The 15,371-nt window shown below is 39.8% G+C and overlaps 1 protein-coding gene across 5 annotated transcripts in view; it reads right to left on the minus strand.

The window, feature by feature from the left end:
- The window catches only part of LOC135633505 (uncharacterized), a 30,154-nt gene extending 14,920 nt beyond the window's left edge, over nt 1-15,234 (minus strand). For 4 of the 5 annotated variants that reach the window (XM_065143032.1, XM_065143031.1, XM_065143029.1 and 1 more), the window contains exons 1-12: nt 15,105-15,234; nt 14,743-15,011; nt 14,283-14,632; nt 13,060-13,177; nt 12,783-12,906; nt 12,609-12,689; nt 10,075-10,294; nt 7,339-7,408; nt 7,199-7,252; nt 5,848-5,916; nt 147-203; nt 1-84 (exon numbers count right to left, since the gene is read on the minus strand). The exon at nt 1-84 is cut by the window's left edge and continues 24 nt beyond it. In XM_065143032.1, the coding sequence (XP_064999104.1) occupies nt 1-84; nt 147-203; nt 5,848-5,916; nt 7,199-7,252; nt 7,339-7,408; nt 10,075-10,294; nt 12,609-12,689; nt 12,783-12,906; nt 13,060-13,177; nt 14,283-14,632; nt 14,743-15,011; nt 15,105-15,186 (1,578 nt within the window). In that variant the 5' untranslated portion in view covers nt 15,187-15,234. The remainder of the gene's footprint in view (nt 85-146; nt 204-5,847; nt 5,917-7,198; nt 7,253-7,338; nt 7,409-10,074; nt 10,295-12,608; nt 12,690-12,782; nt 12,907-13,059; nt 13,178-14,282; nt 14,633-14,742; nt 15,012-15,104) is intronic. The other variant, XM_065143030.1, reaches the window with a different exon arrangement.
- Nucleotides 15,235-15,371: the final 137 nt, after the last annotated feature.

Below are 15,371 nucleotides of genomic sequence, written 5' to 3' on the forward strand. Positions count from 1 at the left end.
GATATCTACTTGAATAATATTTATAATATGCGGGAGACTTCGGATCATATCAGGCCCTCTACTTTGGAAGGTTTGACCCAAAACCTATGATAAGGTGTATCAATTCTAAAAGCATTGTGACTGGGGCATACTAAATTGGTACATACCTTCAAAGAAACAATCATATGACAAAGAGACTTAAGTTTCTCCCTCTTGATAGGAACCTGTAACATATCATCAAGATGAAACAATCATCAGTTTAATCAATTTATCCAATGAACACTAGTAGATAATTTATTCTGGATCACAACCAGATATTATATAGTAAACAATATTATTAAATTTGCATCGAATGGAACAAAAGTAGTCATTAGAAGCAACATGCAGGAAAGGCATTGCATCATGCTCTATTCATGAAATTCCAACAGCATTATTCTACTACACTCTAAAATAACATACTGTCATGGATAAATTGTAAACGGGATGTTTGATGTAATGCTCATGTATGTTCGTGTCTTTTGATTTTGTTCATGCTTTGCATAGCATATAGAGGGCTGACTATAAGCTTAGCAACCCCATTTTTGTTGGCTTTAGTGGCCGCTTTAGGCTTGTAAATGAAGGTTGTATCATGTGGGCACTTGTGGGCATTTCGATCTATAGTCGATCATTTTAGACCCTTTGTTATGCGACTGTTCGGAGCTTGGGAAATCTATGTTTGTAATTTGCATTGGCTATGAAATGTTTGCTGAAATGATTGGTTGTGGATCCTGAATAAAACATTTTCTCAAACACGTTTTCTCTTTTGTAAATCCTAAGGGACTATAAGAGATTTTGGGAAGGCTGACCTTTGCGGACGGACAGGGGTGCCGCATGACTTAAGCAAAACTAGCTATGTTCGTAACATTTGGTATCAGAGCGAAACAAGCACACATAACACTTGGCATGAAAATGTAGGGGACCTAGCGAGATTGTGTTAAGGCAGCCAGCACACGCGATCGTTTAGACGAAACGAGCATGGAGATGTAGGGAAAGGAGTCGCTCAGAGGAGCAAGCATATGAGATTAGTATCCAGAGGAATGGCCAACCGTTTGCATGAGAGGCACCACGAGGACAAGTAAGCTGGGAAGAATGCGTAGCGCACAATGGTTGGGATGGCTGAGTTCGAGCTATCGCTCAACGTTGGCAACCATGCTTGATGGTGCTTAAGGCAAACGGGGCGCTTGGTAAAGAATGAGACCATGCAAAGTGGGATGGGTTGCTCAACGACCGAAAGAGTTGTGTAAAGCTCACAGAGGTGCGGGGAATTGCTAGCTCGAAGAATTCAGTACTCATGCAAGGGCTTGTATGCGGACAATGAAATATTCGTGGTCATCCCAAGGCGACTGAAACTCGATGTCATAGAGCATTGGAACTTTCTTTTCAACACGAGAAGGATACGTCCGTAGGAGGCTAAAGTGTCAGCAAGCTCAGCATGTTGCCATGCCTTGAGGGGTGTAGCGAGGGTTGTATCGACGAAGAGTCACAATCTAATAAGTGATTTTGCGAGGGCAAAATAATGCATAGTTAGTTCAGCAAAGCGATGTAGTCCAAGGGGATGGTAGTCTCCGAAACTTCCAGAGGGAAGGATACGAAGAAAGAAGTTGCTCCAACGGGATAGATATTCCATATGGATAAGTCCCGGCTCTTCAAAGAGAGAATCATGTGCAACGGATCACACATGTTGAGAAGTACCTCAAGACAACGACTACACAAAGCTCAACGGACCAAGCGAGCAGCGAGGAGTCATCACATGATCTCGTAGGAGGTAATGCATTAGTGGACGCATTGAAAGATTAAGTTAGGGAACGACCCAAGGCAACACCAAATGGAGTCACACTTGGAACCGATATGGAGATCAGACTCAATGGAGAGTTGACCCATGGAATGGTGGGTGAGAGGGCCACCATCAACTCAATGCAAATCGAGGAATAGAGTAACTTGAGTGTAACTTAGTGAAGTACCCAAGCCGCATAAAGGGAGTCAGCATAGAAGATGAAACATAGAGCGGAGGACGAAGCTTTCGTTGGACAAAGGTTAAGGACATGAACACTTGTAGAGACATGAGTGAGATTATGTCGTTCCATGGGTCTTTCATTTTGACGGAGCGGACTCATCCTGCATGGTGTCAAAGGCGAAGAGAGCTTCGAGGCACATGCACCTTATCTCAGAGAAGTATTTGATAGTGGAACTAAGGTGACTTAACTTGCGGAAACGAAGTTAGGGTTAGAAGGCCTTGGCACGGGGCGAGGACGCAGAGGTGGGTACTCTTGAAGAATATGCAGGAGTGATGTCATTCGTGTTGCCATGAAGGAAGCGATGGCATAACAGAGATTGTGCTGGTGGAGGTAGAGGCCCAGGATCCAAACAATGGTACACAAATTTCAGCGAAGTCGGTATGCTTCGTTTGGGTGTGACCTGAGAGCGGGTGAACGAAGGTCGATTGCCAAAAGAGCGAACACAATCGAAGGTGGCAGAAGCCTTGCTTTGTGCTAGCAAAGGCCACACATCGAGGGATCGCAGTCCGAGTTCATCCCGCAATGATCAGAATGCAATAGAGATGTCATTAGGAGACGACATGGTGCAACAAATCGTGGTGGAACAATTCGAGGCAATGCAATACACACGGGACCAATCCCACAAAGGATTGGATCATACGGAGGTATGATCGGGAGGTACTGGGAGCTCCACTTCAGTGAACACGACGGCAAGAAGGACTATGGATTAAAGGAGTGAATGCAATGATACCGCAGAGGCGAGTCTTCCATGCGTGCATCGAATGAAAGCTTTAGTCATTAGCATATGGGGGCTGAGTACCACCGAGGAAGAATTTCAAATGTAAGTACCAATGAGTCCCTGGGGGGACTTGGTCATGTATTAGTCATGTAGAGGTATGATCAAAGCGACTAAAGAGTTGGATTTCTCCAAAGCTCATATTCGTTTAAGCAAGCCCGGCAAGTCAGAGGACAAGGCTGAGTAAGCGAACGTTGCTACCAAGGAAGTTAAGAAGAACATAATTAGCGCGAGCCCTACAATATGATGGTGGAGGCAATGCATGGGAGTTACAGTCCATCTTTCCATCGACCAAAGGGAACTGCTAAGAGAACACAAAGGTGTTGAAGCAGGTGATCGAAAGGGGTAAGGAAGCAACGATGAGTCCAAAGAGAATTAGCTACCCAAAAACCAAGCATCGATTATAATGGAGGTGAACTCGGAGGAGTGCCACAGAGGTAGATCTACCGATCGCGAAGAAATGGACGCAGATATGAGGCGATGGATAGTAGGCCATGAACATGTCAGCGCCATGGTACCACAGAGGCGAGACTTCTGTGGAGTCATCGATCCCTTGCTCTCATGGAGAGAGAGCACTTGGTCGTGAAAAGGGCTGAGGAGGTGGAGAATGCAAAAGTAAATTCCAAGTACCGAGACAAGGCTGAAGGGCAAAAACCAGGGAACTTCGTAAGACCGGTGTCAACGAGCTTCTCATCAAGATAGCCGAAAGTGGAAGACTTCGAGTCGATACAAGAGTGCTCGACCAAGGAACGAAGCAAGCAGTATATGGTGCTGTATCTTTGTTACTCAGAGAAGTAGCCAACAGAGATGATGGAGAAGATGGTACAATCCCAGAGGCGACCGGAACCGTTAGAGACTTGCTCTAAGTTGAGATAAAAACTTCTTACATTCCAGAAGTTCGATGGTATTGAGAAGGTAAATCACTAGCTAATTCAATGCAAAGAATGCAAACACTTCGAATGCTTCAGAAGTGTGAGCAAAGAGCAAATGAAGGCTAGTAACCAGCTTGATGTATGGAGTATAACCCACGAGGAGGCAGATAAAGTCAGGTAACCTTTGCCTTCTTAACTCTTAAGAGAATAAGTGAAACCAAGCATCTCAATTCTCTTATTTATTCAGCAGAGGAACTCTGCACATGTTCAAAGACCCTTCGAAGAAACATAATAAGAGACAATAGTTGTCAAATCCTCACCAATGATGATCAGTGCTACTAAGAGTAGATTGTCCGCTTTATTTCCTAACATAATGTCAATTGAAAGCAGAAGTGATGCAAACCTATTTGGAAATGACAAATAAGTGGAAGAAGAATCGATTGGTAAATTTTGTGGAGGAATGACCTAAAAACTTCAAAGTCTGTGAGGCGATGCTCCTTAAAGCTCCATCCACCCAATTCAAATGGTATGAGGCATTTGAGAGACTGTCGCATAACAAGGAAGGGTTTTTCCTTCAACTGAAGGATCCGCAAGAACTAACAAGGATTAGCACAACTCAGCCGACCCCACACTAGAGTCATGAGTCATTGGCGAGTTGAAGCAGCATGGCGGATCAAAAGTTCTACTACTCAACAATAGCGACGAAGAGCAGTTGGGAGTGTAGCCGGAACAGAAGATTGAAGACTCAAGTAAAGACGAAGAGATGCAGCGTCTGCAAAGGCTTCGACGAGGATGTCAAAGGAATAAGTGGGGGAGAATGTCATGGACAAATTGTAAACGAGGTGTTTGATGTAATGCTCATATATGTTCGTGCCTTTCGATTTTGTTCATGCTTTGCACAGCATGTAGAAGGCTGATTGTAGGCATAGCAGCCCCATTTTGGTTGGCTTTGGTGGTCGTTTTAGGCTTATAAACGAAGGTTGTGTCGTATGGGCACTTATAGGCATTTCGATTTGTAGTGGACCATTTTGGACCCTTTATTGTACGACTGTTTAGAGCTTGTGAAATGGTTATAAAGTGTCATATGGGTACTTATGGGCATTGGCTTTGTGGATCCCGAGTGAAACGTTTTCTCAAACCCGTTGTCTCTTTTGTAGGTCCCAAGGGACCATAGGAGGTTTCGGGAAGACTGACCTTTGCGGACAGTCACACAAGGGTGTTATACGACTGAAGGCAAAACCAGCTAAGTTTGTGACAATACGTTGAGGCAATTCACAAGTGTAAATCATCATGTGCTCATTTGTCTCTATCAATCCTCCCTACACTTAAAAGGTGGAATTTCATCATGAAGATTCAATCAATCACAAAAGATGAGCTCGACCAAAGATTAAAAAATGACATCAAAGAATCATAAAATTTATATACCCATCGTCCTCTTATCTTTTAAGAACTGAATCACAGATTGCTAACAATAAATATATATACAACAGGCATCACCATGATCAGAAATTTATTCACTGCAATATCCAACAACCATGGTGTTGATTTTATTTTGAAAGCAAAGATAATCAAAGGACTGACAACTTAATTCATTGAGGATGAGAACTAATAATGGAAAGATTTAAATATTTGCTAAAGAACTTGAAGAAAAGAACATGGATATTGAAATTTAAAATAAAAGGACATCAATTCTGATAGAAACAGCAAAAAGAACAATGAACTTAAGTTAGACACCTTTTTTTCAGAATATTAGTCCTCCAAGAAGACAAGAACCATCTAAAGAAGATCTCATATATCTTCAGACATAGTGCTATGAAAATTTTTACTGTACCTCTGTTTCCATATTCCAGAAACCATGACACTGATACAAGAATCTCAACACTAACTGGCGGATTCTCTGAAAACAGCCTTATTTACCAAGTACCAGATTATGGCATCAAACTACTAAACTTAGGTAAAATGTCAGCTGAACATGGTTTTTCATGCAAACTGAGCTGATTGAGATTTGTTCATATCGCTCAGATGATCAGAACTGGAAGAAGATTTGTTATAACACTTTCCAAGAAAGATATATAAATGCCTATGCATATGGTTTGGTTTTATTGGTAAGTGAAACTAATGAACAGAAAAAATCGATTAATGAGGACTTTGAAGTTAGCATTAGTACCTCAAGTAATGCATGTAAGTCGACTATGGAGAGAATAAGCAACTGCAGTCTATTTGCCAAGACTATTCCCTGCATTAGACAGTGAAACAAATTTAGATACTGGCATAGGTACTCGGGACAAGAGTACATCTTGCAGTAGATAGAGTGAGAATAAATTTAATATAACTGACAAGGCATCTCACAAGATGCACTTGCTGATTCACTAGATCAGGAATGCACCATAAGCAGAATTGAAATACATATTTTTAACCAATCCAAAAGGTCTTACACTTAAAAAGTTGAAGACATACTATCAAATAATATTCCATAGTTGGTATGATAAAAAAATCGAAATAATTAAAAAACAAACAGCTAAAACATTAAAAACAGTTATACAAACTCAAGCCAATCATGCAAGAGGTTGAAGGCCATCCACACATCCCAAACTCAAGATATCATATGTGCCTAAACTACAGATCGCAGCAAGTCCTCATTCATTCATTGCCAACTCAAAACAGTCAATCTTGTGGTTGTCTATTAGTCTACTTAACAAGACAATCACAGAAGTTACATGAACTCTTTCTAGGCCTCTAAGATTCAAAACAACTTATATCATGTTCAACAGTAGGAAATTTTTACTAGAGAGATGCCACAAAGATATTGCATCCATTAAATATCAAAATGAAAAATGTTTCAATTTGAGAGGCAAATAATTCATATTTAATGAGGATGGAGTCATGAAAGACCAACGTACAAAAGCAACCTATCTAATATAAATTTCAAGTTTCACCTATAAAACAAATTTCAGTGCTAATAAGCAAACAAAATCACATATGAGATATTGCCCTCGAATTTTTCACAAAGCTTTGCCTCGCAGAAGAAAAAGAGAGAAATTTTCTCCTTTTCTTTCTTCCCCAAAACCTGGAAATGCAGCAACATTTCTCTCTTCCAACACATTTTCTAGCCCTTTCTCACATTCCTAGTAGACCAATTTTAACTCCTCTTTACCTTCTAAGTTTTCTTTCTATTTTGATTCTGTACTGTAAATGAAATTGATGGATGGCCACATAATTTTGCACAAGGTTGGGCCACCAGGTACATGACCCAGGAAGGATGAAATGTCATGCATCAGTGACTTAAAACGCCTTAAATTTGTGACTAACCCCACTAAAACATCAACAGCAAGTTAACCATCAGAAAAGTAAAGGAATGAAACTTCTTAAACCCAATTACTTTTCTTAACTGCATAAGAATTGAAGTACTTAATAGTTAATATATCACCAGACAATTGATATCCAATAGTACAGAAGGTGTGGGATATTTGTGACTATATAACTCAATAGATTTATTTAACATAGATCACTTGTGGAACCTGCAAAGTCTTTTGCAGATGAAGCCGCAGCCATCCTTCACTTAACATCTCTGCCTAAATCCAAAAAGTGAAATAATGTAAAAAAAAAATCTCCCAAAATGGCTGACAAATGAAGCAAGACACAAGGAGGAACTAGATACCGAAGGATGAACGGTTGAGTGGAAAGAGGCTATCCAAGAAGAGAGTGCATCTTTAATTGCTTCCCAGTCCCTGTAACAGTTAAGGAAATTCTTGTACAACAGAGTAATAAAAAGACAGCTTATAGAGCAGGATCATCACAAATCTAATTGCAATTCCAACACAAACAGTTTTCAAAGACAGTTGCTTAACATCAAGCATCAACTAAGCCCAAACTAGAGAAGCATAATTCAGAAAAGCTGACAGAATTTACAACCGATCAAGTACAAAAAATTTGGAATTGGAAATCTCATGCTGATCTAAAATTATGCATTGCTTAGCCAACTCACTCTCCGGGCAGAAAAGTCCCACATCACATGTGGGAGTAGGCTTGGATTGTTTTATTAGGCTAGATGAATCTATTATCAATTACAGAAACTGAATCATATTGAGGATATAGAATTGCAATCTTATATTGGACCAATAGTGCTTTCACACAAAATTAATAATTGGTATCGGAGTGGACCAACAAGGGATGAATTTAGACTAGATCTTGGACATTGCCTTCATGAAGATATCAAACCTCGAGTTATTGTAAACCCTGAACAGTCCCATGTTGTACGTGTGAAGAGAATTATATTAGCTTAAGGCTCACTAAGTCCACTACTAACCTGGCTTGAGCATTTTTGGACCACATCATTGTAAGCCTGGCAGATTATTGGACTAACAGTTCTATCAAGCCAAGTGGAGACAACATTAAGGAAAATAATTTAGTAAAATGTTGATATACCAATAAAGGTTACCACACATGGAGCTTAAAGCTAGAAGCTAACACTTAAAAATATCAAAAAAGATAATTGAGATGCATTTCATCAGCAATTACCATAGTCACACATAAATGTTGTCTAAGATATATGGAATTGTCTTTGTTATAGCTTCAACCATATTGCATGACCATAATTAAACTATTCACATTGTTTTGCATTAAAAAAGTCAAATCAAAATAGATACCGTTCACCTAATATGTTCAATTAACTCTGATTAATTTCACTCATATTAGATTAGAAACTATAAAACAGAGATTATACACATTTGAAACAATATGATGAATGGTTCTCCGATATGAACTTATATAAAATAATTTATACTTTTAGATCCAAGGTTTTTAATTTCGAATAATACTGCCCGTATCGGGCGATACCATCGATTGGGGACCGAGGGAGAAGAAAGAAGAGGGAGAAGGGGAAGAAAGAATAGGGAGAAGAAGAGAACCTGGAGATCGCCAATCTCCCTCCTCGTCTATCGCCGACTTCTCATCCACGCGAGAGAAGAGTCCTCAGCGTCGCGGGGAGAAGAGAGATGACACCGCAGCGAAAACAGTATATATATATATATATATATATATATGTCGCCTCGACGACATCGCTCCGCGTGGGGAGAAGAGAGGCGACGTTGCAGATTTTTTTTTTACTTATATATATATATATATATATATAGGCGACGTGGCCTCATTTTTTTGCAACAACACCTCGGCGACGTCACCGAGGCAACATCTCATAAAAGACTTTTTTTATGTGAGTGTGTGTGTATATATATATACCGAGCAGAATATCGAAATATTCCGCTCAGTATACAGTACCGTATCATACCATACCGAGCAAGGTATGCAGTATCGAATGGTACCACCCGGCAAGGTTCGCCGTACCGTACCATACCAGCGTTTCGACTCGGGCTCGGTACCGGTACGGTACGGTATACCACTCGGTACACCCAGGTGTACCGAGCACTGTACACTGCTACAGTACTCGGTACAGTACGGGGCGGTCCGTGTACCACTGGCCTGTCGGACCGGTACGTATCGCCCGTACTGGGCGGTACAGTCCGGTACGACAAACCTTGCCACCCGGTACGGGTGATACGTACCGGTCCGACGGCATACCGGTACGCGGACCGCCCGATACCGCTACAGTGCTACAATATGAAAAATTATAAAATAATTCGGTACACTAGAGTGTACCGCTCGGTACACCGATACCATACCGTACCGAACCAACATCGAAACATCGGTACAGTACGGTATTGCATACCTTGGTACCGAGCGAATCTCGAAACTCCAATACAGTACGAAATTTCAGCCCTTGTTTAGATCTATAATTTAATTCATAAGATTTTAAGGGGGCTTCATAATACTTAATAGTTCTTTGCCAAAACTAGTTATCCTAGGAGTTTCTCGAATGAACACAAATACAAGGATCTTGTTCAAGAGATTGTATGTATTCTTATGGAAGTCCCATTTTTCTCATTTCAGATGACAGGAAGCAAATTAGAAAGAAGCCTATAACATTGATGTATTATAATGCAAACGTTAATCACTTTCCTGGCCTTAACGTTGTAATAATGCTAAAAAATTCCAGTTCCTCTTCTTATTTCCTTTTCCAAGAAATAAAAGACTTAACAAAGATTATCAAATGAGAGTTAAAAAGGCAGTAAACGATGGAAGGCAAAAAAGAGAAAGTTAAAGTGAAAAGAAGGAACAAATATACAAAAACCAAGACAATGATTCCAATCTAAACAACTACTAATGAGTTATGAATTTAACCATGTATACCAAAACAGAACAGTGGAACTTAAGTTTGTCACAATTACTTGAACCGGAGACATGTCACATTGCTAAACCGGAGAAAATCATTTCTCACCATTACATAAGTATCTCATGTGGTCTGATATAGAAGTGCAAGTAAAAAGAACTTAGAGCATACCTAGAATGAGCTTCACTTATTCGCTTGAGGTAGTTGCTAATCAAGACATTTCGATCCCTTATGGCTTCTCTCATGAAAGGCCAAGTGGATATTGATGAAGGACATTGGTCTTTCAGCACGTCAATTAATATAATTCTCTTGCCTCCCCCAACATAGATGAGAGGGACGAGAAGGAGCATATCTGAGAGAACCTTTCCTATTTTCTTCTCTGGAGTTAAAGCTGATACAACAAGCAGGGAAAAAACAAGTTCAACAGAAAAGAGTTCTTTTGACTAAGATAACGTCCCAGTCTTTGCATCAAAAAAGTGAACCTTACATCTTATCCTCAATAACAAGCCACATTCATCAATATTTCCACAGGACTATGGAGCTATAGTAGCAATTGTTGACACTTAGGATACAGAAGCAACAAACCTTGATTTACTGGTGCAAAAGGTCAAATAGAGAACCATGAGGAAAAACGAAATTTCACAAAAATTACAAGCTACCATTGAGTCAAACAGATATCGGAAAAATATAATTCCTTAATTTATTTTTACAAAAATTTATTGATGATAATAATTGTCAGACGTTAATATTTGACTTTCATGAAAATGCATCATATCAATCAAATTTCATGATTATTGGAAGATTAAGAAACTAAATTTATTACCAATATTGGCATGGGGATAAAAGCAACAAGGATACCAGAGTCCTTCTATGAGCTATTTTGGTGGTAATTCCCAAAAAGCTAAAAGATTATCCTTTGAACAAAAACAGTGCACAGTATTACATATTAGGTGAAAAAGAAATCACAAATTTATCTAGTACTATCACTAGACTGCCACAGTTACAGATGGATTATGACAGAAGTAATACTTCAATGATTATTGGGGTTCAATTCGCTAATTTCAGAAAAACAAGAATAAAAAGCAAGGCCGCTGAGCTTTTGGCACTCTTAAGGGAGAAAAGAATAAAATAACTTTATAATAGAAGCGAGGTAATTGAAAGAGAAGGAAATCACAAAGAACAACTTTGGCTACACAATAAAAAATTTATTTCCTTTAATAGCAAAGAAGCAAATTAGTTGTATTGATATGTATGCCAACTTCCTTGTCCTATAAATATTGCCATAAAATCCAACAAAAAGGAAAAAAACAAGACAACAGAAAGTGCTTTAGAATTGCATTGTTCACCATGTTTGCATAAGATTTCAAACCAGACTTCTTAAGTGCATGCATCACATATCAAACCAATCATTATAACATAACAGAAACCAACAGAGAATTCCTACCAAGGTTTCAAACAAATAGATTGATATCTTCATCAATGGAGCTGCTAGATGTCTTAATAGACTATCAAATTCCAGAATCAAAGGGCCAAAAGATTAAGCAACTGTTACGTATTGCAAAAGTTAGTCAGACTACTAATGTGCATGAATGGTTGCAAGCATTGAATACTACTGTCGTAAGAAAAAGCACCAGTTGCAGCAAGAAGTCAATCCACTTAGTAGTTTCACACATAAAGATTAGAAAATGGAAGAGTTCAAGCAACAATCTTGGAGCTCACATTCCAAGTAACAGAACTATTGGACTCAATGAACTCACTATTCCTGTAGCAGAGTCTTTGCTTCTTGAGAACACTGCTGTTCATCCTCTTGCCTTTTGGTTTCTTCCACTTTCAAGATTAACATGGTTCTCCCTAACCATGTTGATGGAGGGCAGGCATGACTGGGTCACCTAACAAGAATGATAACTTCTCAGGTAGGTGCTATAATTATGTTGATATGGGTAGTGTGTCTTTGGTGTAAAGACCCAGACCAAAAGCAAAAACCTGCAAACTTTCTCCTCTATCTTCCTCTTCTTCTCGTAGCATGAACAATCATATTAATAGACCAAAGTGTATCAATTTCACTATGACGAGAGGTGCAACTATGAGTTCCTTTGCAACCACGGCATGGTAACTCAGTGGAATTAAGTTGGATAAGTATGATGTCAAAGAAGCTCTAGTTAGTCTTCTAACAAGAAACTGGTTTCGGAGAGGAAATGAGTTGTCCTCTATTTCAGACCCTATTACCTCCTCCATTCCCTTTTTCTTTTTCTGTAAGTCCTTCCTGTTCTCCATCAATCTCTGTTCCATCTAAATAATGAAATGAAATTTAATGTATTCTTCTTTGCCTCAAACGAAAATGTACTGAATCAACATAATGGAAAGGAAGACCAAAGAAGAATATGGCCAGAGAACGATATTAAGCATAAAAAAGGATCCTATGGGCCTGGAAAGGGCATAATGACAAATAGTTATACTAAGTAGCTCCATACAGCAACCTAATTCAGATAGTACTTAAAAAACATTTGTTATAAAGCAAAATATATCAATTAAACCATCTCATACAGATCTGCAATGAAGCCTCACCAATTTTCTATGATTAATCAGTAATTCAGCTTTGAAAATATAGAAATTTCTCCTAGATAAAATAGATAATGCAGGATTAATTATTGGCGAAACTAAGAGTACTTGAAGAATTCTTTCAACAAACAATTAAGCTAACTTACCAGAGGCATATGTAGAAAATATAAAAAGAGCCATATGCTGCATTATCTTCCATCGATCAAGTGGTAGTTCCTTCCAAGTACCTAAGATAAAGTAATAAACCAAAATATTAGAAAAAATTAATATCTGTAATTTTATTGAAAAACAAATAATAAATAAGTCAAGAGGTTGATTACCAAGTCTTGGAAGAACTTCTAGTAAACCCTCATGGATGCAAGAAAAACATCCATCAATAAATCTCTTATTGTCCTTGACTTGTTCCATTGTCGCCTGCCAAGATGATTCCTTGTGCAGTAACCACTGACAAAAAAATCTTATAAAGCTTGAGCTGACATTTACAGAAAGAAATCTATAATAAACTTTGTTTATTGTAAATTGGGTGCTCATTCCCAGAAGACAGGGACAAAAAAGAGAAAATTAAGATTTCAACCAACCAAATGTTATAGTCCTTGCCTGAAAGAAGCTAACTTCAAGAAGCTTCTCAATATCGCGAACAACTTGATCTATTAAGTCTAGGTCCTCAACATTTATATCAAAGGTGTCAAGTTCCAATTTCACCTTATTAAGCATCCTGCAAAGCCAAGATCAGAAAGCATTAATAGGGGGAAGTAGCATGAACCCATCTCCTCAATTTGTTCCTGTATAACAACAGTATCTTTCAGCATCAGACCTCCTCCATCATCCCAAGTAACAAATTTCTCAATTACACAACAATGTGTCACCACTCAGGTTGACCAAAATATAAATTCACAAACAATCTTCACAGTGTGTGAATACCAAAACAAGCCCCTATATTTTAGATTTTTCCCAAAAGCACCCCTATAACACAAACACGCACAAAGCAACAAATTTTTGTATGTTCTTGGACAGAGATCCCCTCATTTTCAACTTCCAAACAGATCGAACAAGTTATTATACTAACCCAGCCCTCATGGTTTCCAACCATGAACTAAGACATGTAGTGCCCGATCACTTCCAGAATATAAAGGAAAAGATGAAGAAGAAAACCATTCTGCCTTCCTAGTTCCCAGACATTCATCACATATCATAATCCCTTGATCTTCTCCCCTAAACACTCTCCATCGTCCTCTGGTTTACTAGTAGCCCAACCAAAGTTTTGAACACAACGGAAAACTTTTGAAGTGCCTTCCCTCCCTGTTGACAGCCATATTGTAGGAAGACATGGCAAGTTCAGGTTCTTCAAAGGCTGTTTCATGCCAAAGAAGGAAAATCAACTAAGACTTCCTCTTGAAAGATCTTGCACAACGACATCAACTTTATCTTCTTCACATCCCATAAACAAATCCAAGATTCTAAAGAGTCAAAATGTACAATAGAGAATCAGAGTGTGCATAACCCTAATAACAAGATATGAAACCCATGAAATGCTAAAGATAGTAATTTGAAATGCATTTATGCATATGAGAAAACACATTTTTTTCTGGCTGATTCCTAAATATAGTTAGTCAACTATGCGAATCTTCTCTTTCACCAAGCATAGTGAGATAACCAAGCAACCAAGAAAGGAATAATGAAGTTGGCTGTTTTTGCACAAGGGTGCGGCAAAAAGAAAGCTCAGTTTCGTTCAGGTAAATCAAGATCATCCTAGCATATAATGAGATGCCCAGATACCTCCAGCAGTCCAAATAGTCATAAGAAGGAGCAGGTTGCCCTACCTTGAGAAAAGAGACAAGTAGCTCTTTATATGCGCATTCTGCTTTATGATTTCGTCTAAGATAAGAAAGACGGCGAGACCCTCCCCGAGTGCTTCAAAGGCTGTCCTCAGTTTCAGGTTCTTGATCGAGTTCAACGGCCGGACGTTCTTGTCACGAAGAGAATAGACGGAATTAAGCTGCTGCAGCAAATTCCCCAAAACGTCCCTCATCCTGATCGTGGTTTCACGCAATTGCATGAACAGAGACAGCGATTCTCCAAACGCCTTCTGCGGCTCCCCTTCAAGAAGCACCTCCTGCGGACTCGATCGATGGCCGAACAAGTGCAACTGGCGGTACAAGTTCCTAGAAGCCTAACCGACAGACTCGGGCATCAAAACTGCCGTTCTTGGATACAGGAGGGGAAAGAGGGGAAAGAAAACGGAAAATATTGATCGCTCTCTTGGAAAGAATAGTGTCACACCAGATTGCTGAGATTGGAGATCTCGATGCAGTCGTAGGAGAGGACCATGACGAACTTCGAGACGGCGACGTTATCGGATTGGAGGAGCAAGGAGAGATGGGAGTGCTCGACGGGCTCGACGTGGAGGCGAACCGGATCGGAACCGGAAGCGGCCGGCAAGGACGAAGCGGAATCGAAGGGGTCGCCGCATAGGTCGGCGAGCAAGGCGTTGCTTCGGACGAGGCATTCGTCGACCACTTGTCGGAGCCTCTCCTGCTGTTCTAAAAGCACTGCAGGAGATCAAAGAAAAAGATACAGGAAGGACAAACTTAGAAAGAAGGAAAAAGAAACCGAGAACGCGAGGGGAAAGGGAGGCAGCTCACGAGACGCCATCGCCGGCCGGTCGGTGGCCACAGATGTCGGTACCAAGATTTGAGTTCTTGAAGACGGTAACAAACACGGCATCTGTAACGCAGCATTTCCGGGTCGGATCCGATGAACTATAAGATCCAATAAAAGATTTCCAAGATTTAGATCCGGGTGTTAAACGGATTGGACCGGGGCTCAACGGACCGGCCCGGTCCGAATCAGGTCGAGTCTGGGACAGTTGAAGCACTTGACCAGGCTCCAAATCCATCCTCAGTCCAATA

The sequence above is a fragment of the Musa acuminata genome, chromosome BXJ3-3 (genome assembly GCF_036884655.1).
Source record: "Musa acuminata AAA Group cultivar baxijiao chromosome BXJ3-3, Cavendish_Baxijiao_AAA, whole genome shotgun sequence".
NCBI lineage: Eukaryota > Viridiplantae > Streptophyta > Magnoliopsida > Zingiberales > Musaceae > Musa > Musa acuminata.